Genomic DNA, 21772 nt, shown 5'->3' on the forward strand with positions numbered 1-21772 from the left:
CGGCGAATTAATTCCCAAGGGGCCGGTTCTGTTATTCCCGAAGACAGCAAGGGTCTTCCGTTTGGGTAGATTACCTTGGCTTTTGGTTTCAAGAGGAAAGGAGCGTAGTGTTTCTCGGCAAAAGATGAGAGTGTCCACTTGGTGCAAGGGGGCTCAAGGCAGTGGAGGCCGGAGTCGGAGAATTGGGAGAGCAGGTCCCGCGTGGAGCTGGTGCTCTCGGGGCTCTGGCAGCTGAGCGTGTCCTGCGTCAGGGTGACAGGCTGCACGGAGATCTCGGAGAGCGGCTCGGCGGTCGTGTAGTACACGTGTGTGTGGGGGTCGTACTCCGTGCGGAGCTGCACCGTGGACTGCATGGTGATCTGCGTCTCGTGGGCGAAGCTGTGGCTGCTGTAGGGAGGTGGGGGGCTGGCGCCGGTGCTCTCGCGCGTCTCCGTGTAGGCCTGAGGTTCAACCTGAATCACTCTGCTGACACAGGGGCTGAGAGAGGGGAAACGTGCTGCAGCGGCCGCCGAGACAGGGAGACGCTGCTCTCGTTTCTGCCCATGACTGATAACACCTACTCTGCAGCTCCGACTTAGGAGACAAACAGCATGCGGCTGAACTGTACCCGCATCACCTGGCTTCTCTGTCTGGACACAGACACAAGTAGGTCAAAGGAGGCCAAAGGGATGGTTCATCCTGAATTTGGCTTATAAACCAAGTCACATGCCACTGAACCCCTTCAAAGCATAATTCCTTACAAAGAAAAACACCCCAAAGCTATAATTTTTCCAGATGGGTGGTTTTCAACCTTTGTTCTGCCCTAATCCATAGATGACACACTCCCAACAATGAGAAATACTGGTTCATGATAGAAATAAATCATCATGAGTATCACAACCTCAGGGCTATGAGAATGTGGTCAGAGGGCCAGAGAACCGCAGGGGTTCTGCTATCCCTCCAAGGCAGCATCCCTGTCCACTCTCTCCACCGCCCCCACTGCACAGGCGCAGCCCGGGAAGTGCATCTCCATCCAAGTTCACAGACTGAAGCATTCTCCAAACACTACCACTCTGTACCCAACAAATAAGGCCACCGCAGCCAGAAAATGTACCTTGTAAAACAGCAGAAAATATCCAACCTCCTGTCCTCGCGTCGATACAAATCCATGCTGAGGATCGCAGGAAAAATGAGCAGAACCATAGCAAAATTGAAGACCACCACTACAGCCGCCTGGGAGCAGGAGAAAAACGTAGAGTTCAGCAATACATCTCCTCCCAGTCAGGGGATTGCTTTGGAAATAGAGATGTTTTATTTATTGAAAATTTTTTATTTACTGACTGGTTTTTCAGAGAGAGAGGAAGAGAAACATGGATTTGTTGTTTCACTTATGTGTGCATTCACTGGTTGATTCTTGTATGTGCCCTGACCAGGGACTGAACCCTGCAACCTTGGCGTATCAGACAACACTCTAATCAACTGAGTTACTCGGCCAGGGCCTGAAAATAAAGATGTTTTAAACATCTTTCCCTTTGCAACTGAAGTGTTTAAACCAGAAATAGATGTTCAGGTTTCTCACGGCTCTGCTTCTCTCTCTCATCACTAAGAGACCATTTGACTGGACGAGGCCCCCATCATCCTGGTCCTATCCACTGCTAACAACTCCACGAACTTATAAGGCCCAACCAAACACAGGAGCTAAACTGGCATCTTGCTAGCAACCTAACTAGACAAGATCTACAAAGGCAGAATAGAGAAGATACGTGAAATGTTTTAATTTAAAACAAAAGGGAACATTTCCCTTTCACAATGTTTCTAAGAGTTCATGCAGCCCTGATTTTACACTGAGGAAATTTATATATAAGATGGATCGAGTGTATCAAAATGTCACCTTTAAAACATGAAATAAAATTTCAAACACGTCCCCTGAGGTTTTTAATAGGCACATTCCAAATAGCCCCTGGAGCAGCCTGTGGGGTGTGTGAGCGCAGTAACAGAAAAGGTCAAGGAGAGTTAAGCAGAAAGAAATTCCTGTGTGTGATTATAGTATGCAGAATAAATAAGTACAGATTCAAAAGTCACTCAATAACCTAGAATAAACACGGGGTAGATTCTGTAGTGCTTTGGCAAATCTCCTGCTGACCTAGTAAAAATTACACAATTGGGCTGTTAACAGAAGAAAGTCAACAGAGGACGGTTGAAAGGGGCTCCCCGTTCAGAAAGGCATGGGGGGGAAGCAGCACAATGAAAAAAGGCAACTGGAATGCTAAGCAACCCAGAAATCATCAGGCACTTTTCTGACAATTATACCCTCTTGTGAGGTTTTGCAAAGAACTGCTTAGTTCTAAAACCTTCTCAAACTGGGTACACATCTCAGGGTGAGGGAAGAAAGCTAACACCTAAGAAAATCACAAGAACTCCACAAAGGGCTTTGGAGAATAATTGTGAATTTATGCTCAAGGTGAAACGGCAATCCTGAGCTCCAGAAAGAGGCCTTTCAATAATTAATTCCCCGTTAAGTCCACAAAACCCCAAAATAACCAAGACGCTCCTAAAGATGACCAGAACCCTCTCTTCTCGGTCTGCTGTGAAGATTCTTCTCAATTCAGAACACCCGAGCGTGCTGACCACGCTAACATGTGTACGGTACCGTAAAACCTGCAGGACAGGCTTATATTAATAAGGAAGTCACTATTTGGACTAGAGGAGTCACCTAAGAGATAAGTACTTTAGAAAGAAAAGGCAGGGCACTAAGACACAAAGGATAAATAAGACAAAATCCTGCTCTACGGAGCCAACACAGCCAGACCTATAAATAAATTACAATTCAGGCTGGTTGATATAATAAAAGCAGGCACAGGGTTCTACGGTGGCCCAGGAGGGAGACAGCATGCAGGTGCAGTGCACGTGGGGTAGAATGGGTGGTCAAGGATGATATTTCAGGGAGATGGAGGAGACAAGAAAGGACTCTGGAAAGACGCAGAGGAAGGATGTGCCACGTGGAGGAAATCCGAAAGGCAAAGTCTGAGAGGGACACACTGCCACAACCATTCAACACTGAAGGGTTCAAGACTCTACGAGCAGAAGAGAAGCGAGAAAGCAGGAGCCCTGAGAGGTCAGGTCGTGTACAAGGTTCACGGATTCCTGCAGCAACCAGGAGGCAGGCGCTAGCACTGCGTCTGACGCTGCTGCCTAACAGAGACCTGCTGGTGCAGAAGGTCACCCGCCTGAGGTCACTCAGTAAGTCGGATTCAAATGCAGGCTTGACACCTATGCCCTCAGCCCCCACCTCCTGAGTGGAGGGACACGGGGTGGGGAAGAATGGGTCTGATTCTCTAGGATTTTCTAGGAAAACTTAATCTGGGGGTGGAATCCTTTCAGCTTTTCTTTAGGGTTATTTTTAGAATTCAGGAGTACAATGTAGACAAGAAATTCTGGGTAGCTCAGTTTGAACAAAAGTTCCCAAGGACGAGGCAGAGACTGGAAAGATAAGCCACGCAGGCATACACACATGGCCCAGGTGTGCAGCCAGGATGACGCCGATCCTTTCCGTGAGGGCTGCAGAATGGCTCTGACACCAGCCTCGTCCACTGAGGAAACGTGCCGAGCATTTGCTGTCTCTTGGTGGAAACAGAGCAATGAGAAGAAACTCAAGTGGCTTATTACATGTGCAGGGAGTACATTGCCTGATGAGAAAATAACAACTTCAACGTCCCCTAAAGGGCACCGAAATAGTGAAAACAAACAGCAAGGATTTCTCGGCAAAGAGAAGTGTCGCTGCTGGAGCAAAGGTGAGTTTAAAAAACTGTAAGTAATTCTGAAAAGATACTGGCGAGGATTGTGCACTGTCAATCAACTCTAATTGTCCTGCTTAAAGGAAATATCCCTGCAAAGCATCTATGGTGGCCCTGCTGAGACACTTGCAGAGCACAGAGAAGAACTGGCTCTGCCTAGTGGGGCCTGCGTCTCAACCCTCTGACCACTTGGAACAATACGGCATTCTTTCCCGGAGCTGCACCGAAGAACAAATACCATTCAGTTACCAGCAAAGCCCCAGAGCAGGGCATCAGTTCCCAAAGGATTACAGCTGGTGCCACTGCTCTCTGGTACAGAGGTGGCATTTGGACAGATGGATGGAGATTGACAAGGAGGTGTGAGACAGTTTCTTCGGGGGGAAAAAAATTCTAAATATTTTGGTAAAGCTACAAAACTGGAAAATTTCCACAGGAAAATTCCTAAGTTAACATAGGTTTATTATTGGATAGAACCTCTTTGGGCCTCTCCCTTTTGATACTTCATCTGTAGCACCCTGAAAATATAAACACAAATGAATGCCTACAGTCACAACTTAGCGCAGTTCACTGAAGGAAAGAGAAGCCGCCCAGTGGTCAATTTCGAATGTCAACACATGAACCAGCTTTCAAGTTTCTCAAGCCCGTGGCGCAGTCTCTCTTTCCTTACATTTTCTTCTTTTAAATTTTGTTTGTTTGACAGAGAATGAGCTAGTGTCGTGGGAAGCCACTCGTTAATCTGAGGACTCTGGGAAGCTGCAGGTGCAGTTTTCTAAAGTGACACTCCAAGTGCCAGGGAACAGTAACGCAAAACCGAGAGCATTCACTCCTCGGCCAGGTGCTTACCCTGGAAGGACTGAGCGTACTGGACTCTCTAAAGGCGTTAGGAAAACTCATGTAGGGTTTCAGACACCACACCACAGGGTGCCGTTAAGGAGAGGACGCCTTGATGAGTCCCCAGCGGGGACTGGGAGGGGAGACGAGAAAATGTGGCACTAGGAGGCAAGGAGCGTGAGGCAGAGCAGGCAGAGGACAGTGAGAGAAAGGCGAGCAGGAAGGGGACAGGGGACAGTCCCACTGCTTAGGCTCTAGAACAGCTTCTCAGTTCCAGAATCTCTGCGTGTGAAGCAAGAACAGACATCCAGGGGGGCTGCGCCCACGCTCGCCTGGGCAGACGGCGCTCTAAAGCCTTACCTGCACCAACAATTCAGCGGCGCCTGTACTATCCCCACATTACTACGCGGTCAGGTGTACTTTCTTTTTCCTGAGCTTCGTCCTGGTTTCAGAATTAACTTTATTTATTCACTTATTCCCTCTACTTTTATATATATTTACAGCAAAATAAACCTTTTTTATTGTTTTAAATCTTTTTTACTTTTGGGAGTGGGTAGTCATAGTGATCGGTACAAAATATGTTTTCATGTGATACCTAACACTAAATATCAAACAGGTCTAGTGTTCCAAACACGGCAGGATCCTCAGCTGCTGTATCAGTGATTAGTGAAATGAAATTCAAATACGAAAACTAAAAAAGAGCTAATAGTGTTGACAAACATGTAAACAGAAACCTAATTTATGATTTGTCTCTTCTCGGTCACAATCCTTAGAACCTTTTGGTGACTAAGGAGAGTCAAGCAGTATGAAAGTAAAGCTGGGTGTCATAACAGTTTAAAAAGTGAACATCAAAAGTGGTTTCCTTTAAAAACCTCGCCATCTCATGAATCACACATTATATTGTCAGGAGAAAAAAAATAAAGAAGGAAAGGAAAAGCCATGGCTCCTTTCATATTTTTTGGAAAAGAGTTGAAGCTTAGATTGGGGATAAATGGTGATGGGAAAAAAAATTTACATATAGTCAACAAAATTCCAACAACATCCTTGAGATATCAAACCGCTAAAGCATTGCAGGCTTAGGAAGACCACCAAGTGGTCAAGTAGCTGTTTTTATCTGCTGGGGACAGACTGAAGGATTCCTGGGAGTTTCCCACAGATGCAGAGAAACACCAGTGCTTGAAGCCCGCACAGAGCTGACTGCAGCTGCAGCCCAGCCTGGAGAACTCGCCAAGCTCACAATTCGCATAAACTGGGTCTTTGAAAAACTTCTTGATGGCTTGTAGGTGTGAAAGGGCTGCTTTGGAGGAGAGAGCAGAACAATTCGGGAACCAAAGAAGGGATAGGAACTGAGAGTTTTCTTGGGCAGCCTAAGAGGGAAGCCGTGAACCAAAAGGAAAGAGAAAAGGGGACAGGAGAGTCTGTGGAAGCTACCTAAGGAAAGGAGGTGACAAGGGCCCATCAACGAACCCTCCTGCGGGCAGAGAATGGCCACACATACTCACACAGTGGCATTTAGTCAATCAGTTTTAAGTTATTCCCTAGCCTGGGCTACCCTACCATCTCTTTATTGTCAATGAAGTCTGTTCCATTCAGCCACCTGGTGTTGGGCTGCTTTAGGGAAATCGGGAGAGAGGGTGGCATGCTTGCAGAGGACTCCTGCCTATCTGGAGTGGGGGCTCCCTGGCCTCCCATATGGCGTGGCCCTGGTACCACTTCAATTTAACTATAAATGAAAAGGGCAGCTCCCTAAGGCACCTGGTCTTGAGGATACCCAGGCTACAGGCATCTGGGCTACAGGGCTTGAGAGGAAGGAGAGAATCTTCAAACCCTTTTTAAAGGGAATGTCAGGGTTATGGCTTAAGGAAGCATCTGCCAGAAAAAGATGTGACTTCAGTTCATGACAGCAGGACCGTCAGCTGCGGTGCGGATGCTCACGCGGACTGCATCCCTGGAGACTCACCTGGAGGGAGAAGGCCCGCAGAGCGGGAATGGGGATGAGCGCGGCCATGAAGAAGGCGGTGACGTTGCTGATGGACGTGAGGGCCACGCTGGCTCCTGTGCGCTTGAGGCACTCTCCGGTCCTGTCCTGGGGACGAGACAACACGGTGCTGAGAGCTGCACAGGACAGGGCTTCCTCAGAGCACAGACTGTGTGCACAATTCCAGTACAAACTAAGACAAGTGGTGGCTCCTGATGCTGCTATTAGGCGCTGAGAAAGCAGTGTCTCTGCCTTGCCCCCAGCACGGGCCCTGGGAGCGTTTTCAGTACTATCCACACACTCGTGTGTTGTTCACGGTCATTACCGTCCAGAACACAAAGCTACACAATAATGACTTAGTATCTGTTTAATATGATTTAAAAGGTGGTGGGGACAAAGTGACCCCCGCCCCCAGGGAAACAAACCTCAGGAAAACAAACGTGCACTTTGGAGAATAGTTCCTGAGAGTCTCCTAACTGACTTTCCTTATGTAGAGCCAGTAACATGTCATCTGACTTGGAACTCAGTTAGTTACTGGGGCAGACGAAGGAAAATGAAAGGACAAATACTCTGGAACAGAGGGGCTCCGGCTGTCCCCAAAGCTTTATTCTTTTGTTTTTCTGTTACCTCAAAGGGGATTCTTTTGTTCTGTCCTGTTTCACTAAACGCGTGTGCCAGCAGGAAAACATCATCCACCCCGACGCCAAGAGCAAGAAATGGCAAAACCTGCGGCGAGAACCGAGGACAGAGCGTTAGACACGGGAGGTTCACGTCTGACAACTCCAGGGCTATTCAAAACCCTGCCACCAGCACCCCCAACAGCTACCCAAAGGACAGCTTACATTACCGGTGGGGAAGAACTTCATTTTATCTAATTGCCAAAGTCTAGCAGTTTTAGCTCACAGATCTTACACGTTTCTGAGTCTAAGCACCACATACAATGATTGATTGTTTTTTTAAGTTAATACATGAGAAGGAGTATAACTCATCTAAAGCAGTGGCTCCCCGAGCATGATCCCTGGACCAGCATCATTGGGAACTGGTTAGAAACGGAAATTCTCCACCCCCATCCCAAGCCAACAGACTCAGAAACCCTGAGGGTGGGGCCAGCCATCTGAGTTTCCACAAACCCTCCAGGTGACTGTAATGCACGCTGAAGTTTGAGAACCACTGCTCTAATAAGTGATCTAAATTCCACTGATAAGGGAAACATCTCTACTGATCATCAGGCCCATTCCGATCTTCGGCCCACAGATGAGTGGGAGTGCTCCGTCTAAAGATGGCACTCCCCTGAGAGATGTGGCATCCTAGAGGAAAAGGCTGGAAGACCCTTCAGGTGACATGGACACACAAGAGGCCTGAGCCTGGGGAGGGGTGTTGGTCAACAAAGCGATGGATGGCTCCCTGAGTACCTGAGTTGTTGCAGCATTAAAGGAAATCCCGATCAATGAGCACAGGCCCAATCCTGCAGCCACTGACAGTGCAACCAACAGGACGCCAGCCAGCCCCACGGCACCCTGGGACTTGGAGCAGTCCCAGCGCAGCATGGTTAAACAGGCATAGGCAAGCTGCAAGCAGAACCGTGGAGGGAGGGGGAGGGGAAAGGGAGGAGGGGAGAGGAGGGAGGGGAGACACAAAACAAAAGCCAAACATTAGAATGTGTAAGGATTCTAATGTTTTCCCCCACCCCTCACCCCAAATCAAAAGGTAAAAAAAACTTATGAAATCCAACAACCACAAAAATTTATATTACAGACATCACATGAAATGATACAAATCAAAGATGGGCAAACTGCTTCACAGGACCACTTCTCAAACTGTTATGAAGCCCGAGCTCTCTCTTTCTTAGATGCACATGTGTGTTAAGAGCAGTTAAAAAGCAGGAGCCATCATGGAAAGGTAAAAACCAAAACCAAAAGAAACCCAAATGCCCAGGGGGATTGAACTGATTGTTACCATCAGTAAGTAGCCACTCGCCACCCGGATGACGCTGACATCCGAGAAGGACTTGAGGATGTCGTCCAGGGTTGTTGTGGTAAAGGAAAGCACCTTCTGAGTGGAGTTCTGGGCGACGCTCTGATGAACCACCTGTGGTCACAACATAAGGGTAAGTCCCAGACGAAATGGAATCTTCAATGAGCTTCAATAGCACAGGTGTCAGGGGACACATCCCCTCAACCCAACCCCCACTTGCTTTCTAATGCATTATAAGGAGTTCTGCACAATTCAGGTTTGAACTTGGACTCACAGTAGATGCCCTGGGCCTGGGACAGTGAAGGTGACCACTAATCAAGTGAGAATGGGGGGCTGTGGTGAGCCGGTGTCATTTAAATTCACTCCCAGGGCTTTATTTACTCTGTGGGGAAGACTGCTGCTCCCCTCCCCTTAGCTCTACAAGGGTCCCATCAGTTCCCCCTAATCGAAAACAACTCGCTCTTAAGGGCCCTCCTCCCCCGTTCATTTGCTGGCCACCTTTAAAAGGTCGCATGCAGCTCAGGAGAGGTCACTGCTTGGGAAACAAAGGCCAGCTCCTGTCACATGACCTAACCAGGGGAACTGCAGCTGTGAACAGATTCTATGCCTTGCTAATGTTTTCCAGATACCTTTTCTTGCTAACCAAGTGTTTTTTTAAACAGTTATGCCTAAACCCCGGAGTTCAAAACCGGTTACTCAAAATGTTTCAGGGCACCCCAATTAGCATTAGCTTCGCCCAGGTATTAAGATTTTCAATATCAAGAAAAGCAAAGAATGTTTTCATCCCGCAAGTTCCCAGACTTGCAGTTTGTTTTGAACATGAATTCTGATGGAAAAAAACGTTTTTTAACTCATCGCAATGAAGTATTTAGGAACGAAGGGGCTTGTGCCCGGGTTAAAGGTGGGTGTGGGACGCCGCTGTACCTCCACGTAGGTCCTCTGCCACGCCTCCAGGATGGCTGCTGCCTTGTCCTCATTCCAGTTGATGTGTGAGACGTATTCGTACCCCTTGAAGTGCTCGTACATCTGCTTGGGAGTCATTAACTGGAACATGGTCTGCAAGGCATGGGCACTGCAACAAGGGGGGGGGAGGTAGAAGGCCTAGATCAGCACCCCCAGGAAGCAGCTCTTACTGTGTAAAATCCCAAACGAGTGCCCCCACCTCACCCGCAGTCATTCTATCCTTCTACATGAGCACATGTTTCCATTAAAGCCGGACCTGGATGGTTATTTTATTTAATAGATTGATGTACCATATTAAAGGTGTAACCTTACAAACCTTTTACAGATAGACCCCAAAATTAAATTAATAGGCAATTTCCTTTCTCAGTTTCTACTCAATGAAACAGGAAGGGGAGAGGAATAGATAGCTTGACCAGAGATGCTGGGCTCAGCCCTGCACGCTCGCTCACTCGCTCGCGTGGAAACCCCAGCCGACGGCCTTCCCGAGGGAGGAAGCGCAGACGGATGCCTGACACCTGACGGCGCGGGCCGCAGTGCACGGAGGGGATTCTTGGTTGGCCGTCATTTGCTGGTCTTTCTCTGCAGCTTAACAGGCTACGACAGTGTTCAGCTCGTACCACTTAACTCCACAGACTGTGACCTACGTCTCTTGCCTGCTTTACACGCGCCCCGATTTTCTATATAACGGGCAGATCTCAAACCCCGTATTCATTAACTACAGTCTCAATGAAAACGGCAAAAACGCTCCCGAAAAATTCCCTACAAGGTGCCGTTCTGAGCTGGTCCGGTCGGCTATGATTTCCTAACGTGCTGCTAGGCCAGACTGCCAGCGAGGACGCCGGTTCCGCGTGAATGCAGATACGCCTGCAGCCGCCAGAAGGGAAGTGCTGCTGGGGACAGGCCGCAACGGGGCGGCTCGCACGCTGCCGTGTGTCGGTTACCTGACGAGCTTCCCGGTGCTGTTCTTGACCGTGCCACCCACAATCAGCTCCTCCTGCCAGTGCATGTACTTCCTGGACAAGCCATGACATCCGCCATTCAGGACCAGGGCCATATCAAGAGGCTAGAACAGAAAGACAGCCACATAATTGCGGGAATTAGCAGGCAGGTCACATGCCTTGTTAAAATCCAGTGCATTCAGGGCTTGTTTGCTTCGGAGAGAACATTAAACACAAGGCTAATGAGAGGCGTATGGCAAATCTTACAGCAAAATTTCAATCTTATAAACAAACTTAGTTCCACAGACTTTAAAAAATGTCACTGAGAATGAAATCTTAAAAATGAAGATAATAAACTGAAGAATGGGGGACACATCAAAACGTCGCCTGCCCACCCTGAGAAGAATCGCGGGCGACTCACTTTGGTGGCGTTTTTGTTGGGGGCCGTGGCGGGGCAGTCGGGGTCGGCAGGGTTGAGGCAGGGCCGGTCCATGTAGCCGTGGCCCACTTCCGCCTTGTTCAGCATTTCCTCCCAGCTGTCTACTTGATAGTTTATTTTCTTTAACTCTTCTAGGAATTCCAAAGGGTCAAAGTTTGTCCACTGCAAAGGAGGCTTACCTCTGTGAAAGAAATTAGGAGGCAGGACAATGAACAGAGGCTTCCAAACCCGTAGTAAAGCGACAAGACTGCAAGCAGTGCACGTACTACCTCCAATTACATGTGGCTTCTGGGCGATGCTGCCCTTCTGGGAGCCTGGCATAAAAAAAACAAGTGCTCCTTTCTGGTCTATCTGCATGCAAACCTAAGTCAGGAAAGCAATTCTTCAGTGAAGGCGGCAAGCAGAGAGCTGATAGGTGAATGAAGGCATGAACAATCTGTACTTGCCGACATAATGTACCTTAATACCTGAAAACAATTAGCCAGTGGTGCTTATAAACAGAAGACTGAGATTCAAAATTAAGGGGGGGGGGGGGCACAATATCAAATTAGCACTTGCAAGCCTAATAACGGCTTTGTACATGTCATCAATCAAAATATTTGATCTCCATTACCTGTAATAATCCCATACTTATGAGCTCCCTGCGACAGCCTGGCAGTCAACCCCGTAAGCCCCCTGCTGCCTCTGCCATCACCGCCATCGAGGCCACTTCCCCCCACACTCACTTTTGAATTTGTGCTGTTGACAGACCAGAAAGGCTTTTGGCTGCCTGTTATGTGGTTCAAACCACACTGTAGCTGCTTAACCAGGCTGAAGTCATTATTCAGAATCTCCCAACCAGAAAACACAAAACCCCTTATTGCCCATCTAAAACTGTATACTGAAGGTCAGGGTATGGCCACTGCAAATTGCTTTTGCAGATATGTACAAGCTAGGGCAGAAACAATAACCCAAGCACCAGCTCTTGCATAATTAACTGAAAATGTCAACACTGATTAACAATTATTCTTTAAATGATGAGGTGCATATAATATTCAACTGCTAAACTACGAAGCATCTACTACCAGGGCCCTGAAAGATAGATTCCCCCCTTAAATGCCATTAATGTGATCCAAAGAAAGGTTAACATCTTACTCCACAGGAAGATCTCAACTTTAACTCAAAATATTTAGTTCTGACATGCACCCACTAATAAATTCTCTCCTTAAAAGATAAGCTAAGCCTACTTGAGTGAGGTCTAAAAAACTGCCAACATTTTAAAGAGTTAAAAATCACACGTACTCTGAAATCATTTGCATTTTATTTGCATATAAATAGGCTGGTAAAAGTGAATGAAATTTAATGATGCCTACAGAATGTTTTTCAAAAAGAGGAAAAATATTCTGCTGAAGTCCCCTCTCCCCGCCCCAAACTATTCACTCAAAAAATGCACATGGAATTTCAATGTTTTTATTTCTTGTTCGAAACTGAAATAGAATAAACAATGATAAAGTAATATCAGAAACATTCTAGAGCTTAGAAATCACAAGCATCAGAAAACAGGATCATACACTTACAGTAGGTATGCTGTCCCGGATTGCAACTTGGCCCCTTCCCAGAAGCAGTCCAAAGGTGTAATAATTAAACAAGGGTAAAGATATTCTATTATCTGTCAAAGTCAAAAAGAATATGCCATGCGTTAGGCTAAGGCACACCACTGGGGTGCTTTTGAGAATTTTCTTTGTAAATGAAAAGAAAATATACCTGATCCATGTAACCTGTTTCTGTGATAAGTTCTCCGGATTTGTAACACAAATGTTCCAATTTCCACTGCCTAGTAAAGAGCAGAGACAAAAATTTCTCATTGTAATAAAGTAAGCAAATCAGTGCAAAATCGGAACTATAGAATACATAAGAAAGAATCTCAATTTTGATTACTTTTAAGTATCTGTCAAAACGAGCAGAGCTTTTGCCAAGTAGAGACCCAACAAGCTTGCTTTAATGAATAGATAATACTCAATTGTAATTAACATGTGGGTGTTTATGTAAATGAATGCTACCAAAGTACTTGAGAAGTCTTGTTTTCTTAAGTGTTCTCCCAATAATCTTGTTTACACCATTAATCTGCTTTTCCACATACATTAAACAACTTCAGGGCAAATAATTCAGAGCTGAATTATCACAAATTCAAAATAACTGGGGACTCAATCAGTAAGGCTTATAATGTATCAACATATATTCAGGTGGGAAAATATTACTGATTTTTTTTTTTTTTTACTGGAAGATGATGTCCTTATTAACATACAGTGTTCAAAATGAATTTCCTTACTCTTAACCATGAATGAATATTGTAAACAACACCAGGCACATCCATTTCCCACCTTATAGTCTTTCTTTGTCCTGTAGAAATGATATTAAGTATACTGACCTACACTACAGTCACCTTTCATCTATTACAGAGTTCTGTACTATTAAAGACTTCCGTTCTTGCTAGAAGAGTGCTATATAAGCCTATGACTTTAGGGAGATAAATCTAACTAAAAAAAGAAGAAGTTTGGAAATGATAGGGGAGAGAAAGCCAAGCGAAGAAAAAATAGATATAAAAAGCTCTCTCCAAGCTGCTCTATTTTATTGATCACCCAAAGGAGCATTCTGGACTTCTCCTTCCCTGTGGCACCCGCCGATACATCCCTCAGCGTCCACTAAATCGTCACCTTTCTGCTAAGCTTTCTTTGACCAGAGGTATTAAGAACGGCCCCTTTCTCTTGAGCACTGGCTGCTCAGATCTCCTGCCTGACACCTGGAGCACCTGCAGAGGGGCCTGCCTGTGTCTGGCTTTGTACACACTCATCTATATGGATGTCTTTTTCCTCCCTGACTAGACTGTCAGCTCCCTCGGCAGGACCCTCGTTATCAATCCACTCATCCATCTACGTAACTGCTCATATTTTAACTCCATACAGCATCAACACGGACTGTCCAGCAAGAGTAGAATCTCTCAGTTATTATCACTTGATGAATTAACTCTTACTTTAAACTTGCTTTGAGAAGGGAGTGGCTGTGGTTAGAAAAACCACTGGGCTTCAAGCCATAGAAAGGGTATGAAACCTGGCTGTACTATTTCATAAATGTATGAACTTGGACAGATGCTCTAATCGATCTAATTCCTAATTTTCTCACCTAAAAAATGAGATGGGTTGAACTAGGTGTTCTTTAAAGTTCATGCATAAAAATTTTCTGGTTCCATCTTGGCTAAGAGTGTTATTTCATTGCATGGATGCTTTCACCTTCTCCTAAAGTAAATGACAAGCGCCTCAAGGTAGGCTCCAGTTACATAAGAATGTACCCAGTACACTCACAGTGGCACTGGAGCAACCATTTCCACTTGCAAATTTTACAAAATTGCACCAGGTAGTTGCTTACCCTACAAAGCTCCTGACAGACTGGGAGGGAGGGCTGTGCAGGTAAGAGCTGGGATGTGCTCTCCACCCAAGTTTGCTTGACAAAAGCACTAAGATACAGCTCCTTACATTTTCTAAAACCCTTTCCTATATATATGAACCTGATCTTGTTCTGGGAACATCCTGAGGGCAATAGAGCAAACATGATCATAACTTCGAGCACAGGTGAGGAAACAAGAGTGTGCTAAAGACAGGTGACTTGTCCCAGGACCTGCCTCCAGCTAGATGGGTCTTACAGCCAATCCAGTGAAGTCCATGCAGAGTTGAGGTTGCAGTAGATACCAAGTATAGACTTTCATTTCATTCTCCCTCCTCCCCAACCACTGAATATGTCTACACTGCCACTTCCTCCCCTCCCCAGTGAAAAATAAATCGCACTTGCCAACCACTCAGTTAGGAGGCGCTGAAAGGGGCAGGACGGAGTTACATAAATGTCAACTCAGTGGTCCCCTGGAAATGGGGTTTAGTGATAGTCATCTCAACGGTTTAGGAAGATCCAGTTGAATCCATCAATCCAGGCAGCCAGTCAATCAACAAACTCCCAGCGCCTGCCCTGACCTAAGTGCTGTATAAGAACAGATAAGATGTGAACCCCGCCCTGGTACCTCACAGCTTAGATGGGTAAGGAAAAGTGCCAGAGCTCTTCCTCTGCTGCTACGATACCCACAGCATTGTTAAGTTAGCATGAAGCTAAAGGGTAATATTTTGTAAAGCCGTGCATGAGTCCACCCTATTCCACCTGCCTGTCAGCAGGAGTTCGCCATAGTGGCTCAACCCCCTATTTGCTTTGGTGACACAAACCAACTGTCAGCACCTACAGCGAATACAAGGGAACGAGCAGTAACTTTCTTTTTCACTCCTGTCCTTTTCTTACTCCTTGCAAGCTGACCAAAGGCAATTCAAAATCTGTTCTAAAAACAGCTCAAGTAATGAAACATCTTAAGAACAGGTGTGCTGTGTAGCATCCCAATGGCTGCTTGAAGGACCATACCCGTTGGGTATAGTGCCAAAATACTCACTGAAAATACATTATAAAGTCATGTACTTGATTGGTTACCAAACTCTAGAAATGAATCAAGATTAAAAAAAAAATAACTTCATTAAAAAGGTAATTTCATTAAAAAACGATTTGAAGGAACACCCCACATGTATTTCTAGAGCAACCTTATTTATTAAAATAAAGGGGCCTAAGGGCGAAGCCTCTTCCCCCCGCCTTACCTGTTATACATATAGACGTGGACCCGGCTGGCCTGGAGCGCCGAGTCCAGGTGTTGGCGGAGCGCTTCTGTGGTCAGGACGTTAGCACCATCTTCTTTCGGCGTCTGGATCATGAGTTGAGGATTAAACATAGCCTCTTCTCCAATCTTCTGGCGAGTATAATTTAATTCACGACTGACTCGTCCACCAACTGACAAACATGTACAGGTTTCAGTTAGAACAGCAAAATCCCCACAAGCCCGCGTTCTGTCCTACCTCACGGAGAAACGGGACACACCACACACAAACAGGGTAGGAAAGTGTGTGGCACATGTTCGAGGAACAGCAGTCACGTTCTCGTTACCAGCAAGGTGTAACTTTACCAATAATAAACATAAACAGTATTCACTAAGCCCATCAAGGGCTGTCCGGCCTGTCACCCACGAGAACCTAACCCACGGGTGCTTTGTGCGCCTTCTAGCGAGTGTGCAAGGGGGGAGGGGCCGAAGAACCTGAGACCCCTTTCCCTCGCAGACCAGACCAAATACCACGGCACTTCACAATTTCTTTCACTTGTATAAACAATGTGCCCCCACAGCCCATTTCAGGATAAATGGCTTCAATTTACACTCTTCTCCTAAATAATCTGGCAAAGGTAACAAGGAAATGTTTCTCCTTGTGGAAAAAGAAACAAAGGAAGGTGACACGTGTATGCAGCCTAAAACCTGCCAGGAGAAGATGAATAATGGGATTCACGGCAGCCGCACACAGGCAGTCCCACTGGAGAGGGACCAACTGTGTCAGCTGCGGCCGTCCTGGGCAGGCCCCGGAACCCGGCTCTCTCGGACGCACCTGGTCGGCATCCAGAAAACGCAGGTGCCAGGTTGAGCCGCCTCGGGGCGGGCAGCCTGGGCTCGGGAGCTCCCCGGGAATTCTCAGCCTGCGGATGAAGCCAGCGCCCCCCCCCCAGCACCAAGCCTGCACTCCCGCAGGCAGCCAACGCTGGGCGAGCTAGAAGCCAGGGCAACTGGGCACAAGTGGCACTGTTGCTACTGACTCCTTTTGTCTTCCTCCTGGGGCCCTAGGGGGTATTTCAGTGATGGTTTTAGAACAAGCCGAGCTCAGAACGCTGCACCTGGCTGGCCGGGAGGTATGGCAGTGTGGGGAGGAGGGGCGAGGTGAGGCTCTGGAGGTGCTTTGATCCCACGCAGTCAAGGGTAAGGGGCTGCAAGGAAGGGGCTGGAGGAGCAGCAAACACAACCCCAGAGCCGCTGCCCACACACCCCAGGGCCCGCAAGTGAGTCTGAACGGTCCTACACGCGCTGACAGTGAGCGCTGGCTGAGAGGCAGGCCTTCAGCTACGCTGGTCAGAAAGTCCTCAGTGATCACTGCAGCTTTCCCACGAGGAGAAACCCTTTTTCTTGGAGCTTAGTATTCAAGGACATAAACATTTGGTTTGGGCAAGTAAATAAGTACTGGGAACTGCGGGTTGTTTAGTGCTGTTGGCATATTTTACAAACAAGGGGCAGGCTAAAAAGCAAGTAATGCCCTCATTAGGAAAACTAGTCTAGAGTCACAGGATCATCTGTGCAGGTTCACGCAGATGGGCCCTGGCCACCTCGGAGCTCTGCAAGGTGAGGCTGAACAGACTGAGTGTCAGTCAGAGAGAAGGAGGGTGTGTGTGTGTGGGGGGGGGGGGGAGTGCGGGAGAGGATGAAAGAGGGGGAGAGGAAAAAGGGAGGGAGAGAGAGGGAAATTATCAACTGGTTACATAAAACCTCAAGCAGAACTTTGACATATGCCCTGGGGAATTAGGGAGGAGCTTGCAATCAATTTGAAGTTCAAGAAAGACCACAGGAAAACACATGCAATGCAGGATAAATTTACAGAATGCCACAGGCCCTTTGCAGAAGGCTCCACTGAAGCTGCCTGCAGCCAGGGTCTGGCTGGCTCCTTGGGCAGAGATCATAATGCATTACTCTAACCAATTAACTAGTGGGCTGAATTACACTCAATCCCACCTTCTCTAGAGACAGAAAAGTAGTCTGAGGCTAAAAAGTCAATTATTAGCCCAGAGGTCACCTCTGAAAAGCTACAGCACACCAACAAGCTCTGAACGGCCTTTCTAAAAAGAAGCTCAACCTCTTTCCTTTTCCTGCTCTGTGACATCAAGGCCTCACACCTATAAATCATTTATGTTTCCACCTGCCTCCTCAAGCATTGGGTAGCATGAGATTTCTTATTCTGCTTACAAAAGCCACACTTCCTTTACCTTTATTGAAGCTTAAAACTTCAGGTAAATTAAGACCATAAGGTAAAAACAACCAACCACAGAAGAGGACCACAGGCCCTGTCCCCCACCTTAGCAGAGCAGCGGCCGTAACTACAACCGATAAGGTGATGACCCAAGGGAGGGGTGCACACAAGAGGAATCATGTCAGGGCTCCTGCTGGGAGGGCTCTGACACACTCCTCCAGACCAATCTCGTAACAGCAGTTATTCTAGGACAGGGGCTTTCAGAAATGACGCTGTTTCCTACCAAATGTAAGATGTACCTCAGGGGCTTCATAACCTCACCTTTTTAGATGTTTTAAGATATATACTTAAATAAACCCACATATTTTAATAAAGGTGTATATTTTCAGGTGTCTGGAATTGAAAACCAAACTCTTCCATCTCTTTGCTCAAGTGATAAATACGAGAGTACTTTGTTAATGTGACAACCAGTTTCAACCAAGATAAGACTATCACCATAGGTGGAATGAGCAATGCAAATTGAAAGACCCTGAATTCTACAGTTTCCTCACCCACCTATGCTGTTTCCTACTTTTGAGTGTTGTTACATTCCATTTATTTTTACACTTCACGTGGCCATATTTTACTTAGCATTTCATCTTACATTTAACTACATAGAAATTTTTTGCAAAACTATTCAGTAATTTTAAAAAAGTTTAGTTGATGTCCACTTTACGTGACAAACGGTCATAACACAATTCACCCATCTGCCGAGCATCTTGGGGTGCGGGCCATGTGCTAAGCCGTGGGGTGCCGCGGTGGATGGGACCCGTGTGTCTTCCACTCCAGAGGCTGGCCAGCGGTGAAGCGGACACGCAACAGATAGGCAAAGCAACAAAGTAATCTCAGGGCCCGGCAAGGGCCACGCAGGAGAGACATGCCTGGGTGGTGGGGCAGGAGCAGGCCACTTCAAACAGAGTGGCCAGGGAAGGCCTAAAAGGAAGTAACTTTGAAGAGCTGGGGGAACAGTGTTCTGAGCAGAGGAACTGGCAACGGCAAAGCCCCTTAGGTTTGGACTTTGCGGAGAGAGAAAGGAGGCGAGTGTGGCTAGTGTTTGGCAACATCACAATAATGTCATTCAATTGGCTGCAATGGTGGGTTCGCTTCGTTCCTTCTCAGGTGTGCCTGTGTCATAGACTGCACAGCATCCGTGTGCTCTTACATCAATATTCACCCCAAGGCACTCTGGAACAAGCTACCAGAAACGGAACCCCTCTGGACAGAGCAATTTTATGGACTCACCTGACCTGCTACCCCAGCACACGCTCCTACTCTAAACCCCAGCTGAGTGACAACCAGAGGGGTAAGCAATTCTATGGGCTCACCTGACCTAAATCACAGCCGAGTGACAACCAGAAAGGATCCTTACCTTGCTGGCTTCTTTATCGCACACCAGTGTGAGGCTTGGATCTCAGGAAGCCCCACAGAACCCATTTCAAGTGATGAAATTACAGGTGTGATCTGGGGGAAATGGTTTTCTTTTCTTTCCATTTTCAAGGTCAAAGCCCCTCTATTATTTTTTAAATACCCGAATGTCCATGAAATACTGCACGGTCATTTCTGACTCCTGAGCAGAATGAACCATAAGATCTAGTGTTTGTGATGCCAATGCAGGAGTACTGACAGCCATGTGAACACACTTTATTGCTGGGTAGTATTAATCTGCTTCCCTTTTGGGGGTTTATTTCTATTTCTTAAATTTTCTGCAATGAACATGTATAATTAAAGACTTCTATGTGACAAGAAAAATAAATATGAAGCTAGTTGGTAGGGATCTGAGTGAAAAACAAGCTCAATGTAAAAACACCGTGCATCTCTTCAATATCCTGAGTCCTTATATTCTCCCTTCACCAATGAAAAAACAACCAACCTCTTTGGACAAGGCTCAGAAAAAAGCATTATCTCAGGATCCTGGGACACAAAGTCATCTTTATACTTGTGTGGTGCTTTCAGTTGGCAAAGCACTTTCACACTCATTATTTACGTATTTATAAACATTTCGCTCAGTGCCACTCCCCCATCAAATTGGGACAAACTGAACTAGACAGGTAATGAGAACAGGGACCAGAAGACTGGGGTTTTGAGTCCCAGCTCTGCCACCTGCGGCACTGAGATTTGGGGCAAGTCCATGATCCAGTTAATCCACAGTAACCTTCTCTGTTAAAATGGGATAAAAATGCTACTACTAACCTCATAGGACTGACAATACTGTGAAATTTCCCAAACCCTGCATCAGTAGGTAAGCAGGTATCCATTCATTTATTCTTTTATCGCTGGGTATATATCAGTACCCAATTACAGAGGAGAAAGTGTCGCTGCAGAGTTTGCGTGATCACAAAGTTGGCCACACAGCCAACAGGAGGCAGAACCAACTGCTAAACCCTGAGTCCAACTTCCTTTCAAGCCTCATGGCTTCTGAGCTCCTCTGAGAATACAAGTCTAGGAGCACCATCCAGCCCACCAGGCCAGAGCAAACCCACAGCCAGAGCTCTCGGGAAGCTCCACGGTATTCCACAGGGTAATTTGTATCATTCTTTAAAGAACAACCCAGCCAGGCATGGCTCAGCAGTTGAGCATCAATCTAGGATCCAGGAGATCCTGGTTCGATTCCCGGTCAGGGCACAGGCGCGGGTTGTGGGCTCGATCCCCAGGAGGGGGCGTGCAGGAGGCACTGAATCTCTCATCATTGATGTTTCTATCTCTCCCTCCCTTCCTTTCTCCCTTCCTTCCTCTCTCTGAAACCAATAAAGATATATTTTTAAAAAAATCATTGCATCCAGATTTTTCACTGCCACTGAGAAGATCCAGTGTTGTCCACAGAGCCCCGTGGGGGGCAATGGAAAGGCCTCCTTTCCTTTCGGGTCCCAGAGAGATGGGGGTGCAGAGAACAAGTAGCCCTAAGCCTCTTTATCTGCAAATGCCACAATTCTGTTCTCCAGAAACTGAGGTGCAAACCAATTCTTTAAAAGAGGTGGGTTAAAGAGCATCACTTCTGCAAAGAAGCTCTCCATCCGGCTCTGCTGATCCTTCCCTCCCCAAAGCAACCCTAGGACAGTTCTCCAAGGTGCAGAAGGGCCAGCACAGGGGAGAAGCCATTCCATGCTGGGCCCCATGGCTGGGCCCGCGCTATTCCCACCCACAGTTGTCAAGAGACACCCCCTTTGTGACATTCCCCTGGTGTATCATTCCTTACCCCAGCCTTCTGCACAGAGCCTAATACACTCCTGTGGCATTCACGCAAAAAGGCTTTTTGCAGAAGCTTATTGTGATCTACAAAAAGCTAAGCTAGGCGACCAACCAAAGTGTTTTTCCCAATAAATCCCAAGTCCTTTCAGGGAGGCCCTGTCCACTGCCCACTCACCTCGGTGCACCAGGCTCACGGGGGCACACTCAGTGTGCTGGATGAATAAGTGAATGAACAGCCTCAATACAGAGAGCCTTGGGAACAGGCAGTCATCTGTATAAGATATTAATTCTCCCCAAAGCCTCAAAAAGTCAATCAGTCAAAACAAATGACCCTTTCAGCCTGAAAAGTACCCACTCAGAGTCCAATTAGGAAAATGGAGTCTGTGTATATGTGAGCGTAGCATTTGCATTTGATTAATCCCATGAATTATCTAACAGACGCTAGCGATTTTTCCCCCCTTTAGTTACCTCTGTTCCCTCTTTCAATGTTGCGATTAGTTATTGTAAGGGTGAAAAAAAGTACCAATCTCTAAACGGGTGTAACTGTAAAATTATGAACACCAGCTCATTTTCTAACATGAAAAAATGAAGATTCAGTAATTTGGGCAATTGGCTGAAAACTCCTAGGCTGTGCATTTTAGTCACTTTTCCACCCATCTCTTTTATTCATGACTAGCCAACTGCTGCTTAAGCTCTGGGCTGTTTTTCTCCTTGTGGGATTGTGCCCTTGGGTGTTGCCATGGGAAAATAGCCCAAGA

The 21772-nt window shown here is 46.7% G+C and overlaps 1 protein-coding gene across 4 annotated transcripts in view; it reads right to left on the reverse strand.

Moving 5' to 3' along the window:
• Nucleotides 1–21772, reverse strand: part of PTCH1 (patched 1) — a 68775-nt gene that overhangs the window by 23877 nt on the left and 23126 nt on the right. For all 4 annotated transcript variants that reach the window (XM_081150540.1, XM_081150537.1, XM_081150538.1 and 1 more), the window contains 12 exons: nt 15555–15744; nt 12640–12709; nt 12453–12544; nt 10879–11077; nt 10461–10582; nt 9481–9628; nt 8539–8670; nt 7995–8150; nt 7210–7308; nt 6565–6690; nt 1094–1212; nt 75–477 (listed from right to left, as the gene is read on the reverse strand). In XM_081150540.1, coding sequence (XP_081006666.1) covers nt 75–477; nt 1094–1212; nt 6565–6690; nt 7210–7308; nt 7995–8150; nt 8539–8670; nt 9481–9628; nt 10461–10582; nt 10879–11077; nt 12453–12544; nt 12640–12709; nt 15555–15685 — 1797 coding nt within the window. In that variant the 5' untranslated portion in view covers nt 15686–15744. The remainder of the gene's footprint in view (nt 1–74; nt 478–1093; nt 1213–6564; nt 6691–7209; nt 7309–7994; nt 8151–8538; nt 8671–9480; nt 9629–10460; nt 10583–10878; nt 11078–12452; nt 12545–12639; nt 12710–15554; nt 15745–21772) is intronic.

Source organism: Miniopterus schreibersii, assembly GCF_964146895.1.
Source record: "Miniopterus schreibersii genome assembly, chromosome: 11".
In the NCBI taxonomy this organism is placed as follows: domain Eukaryota; kingdom Metazoa; phylum Chordata; class Mammalia; order Chiroptera; family Miniopteridae; genus Miniopterus; species Miniopterus schreibersii.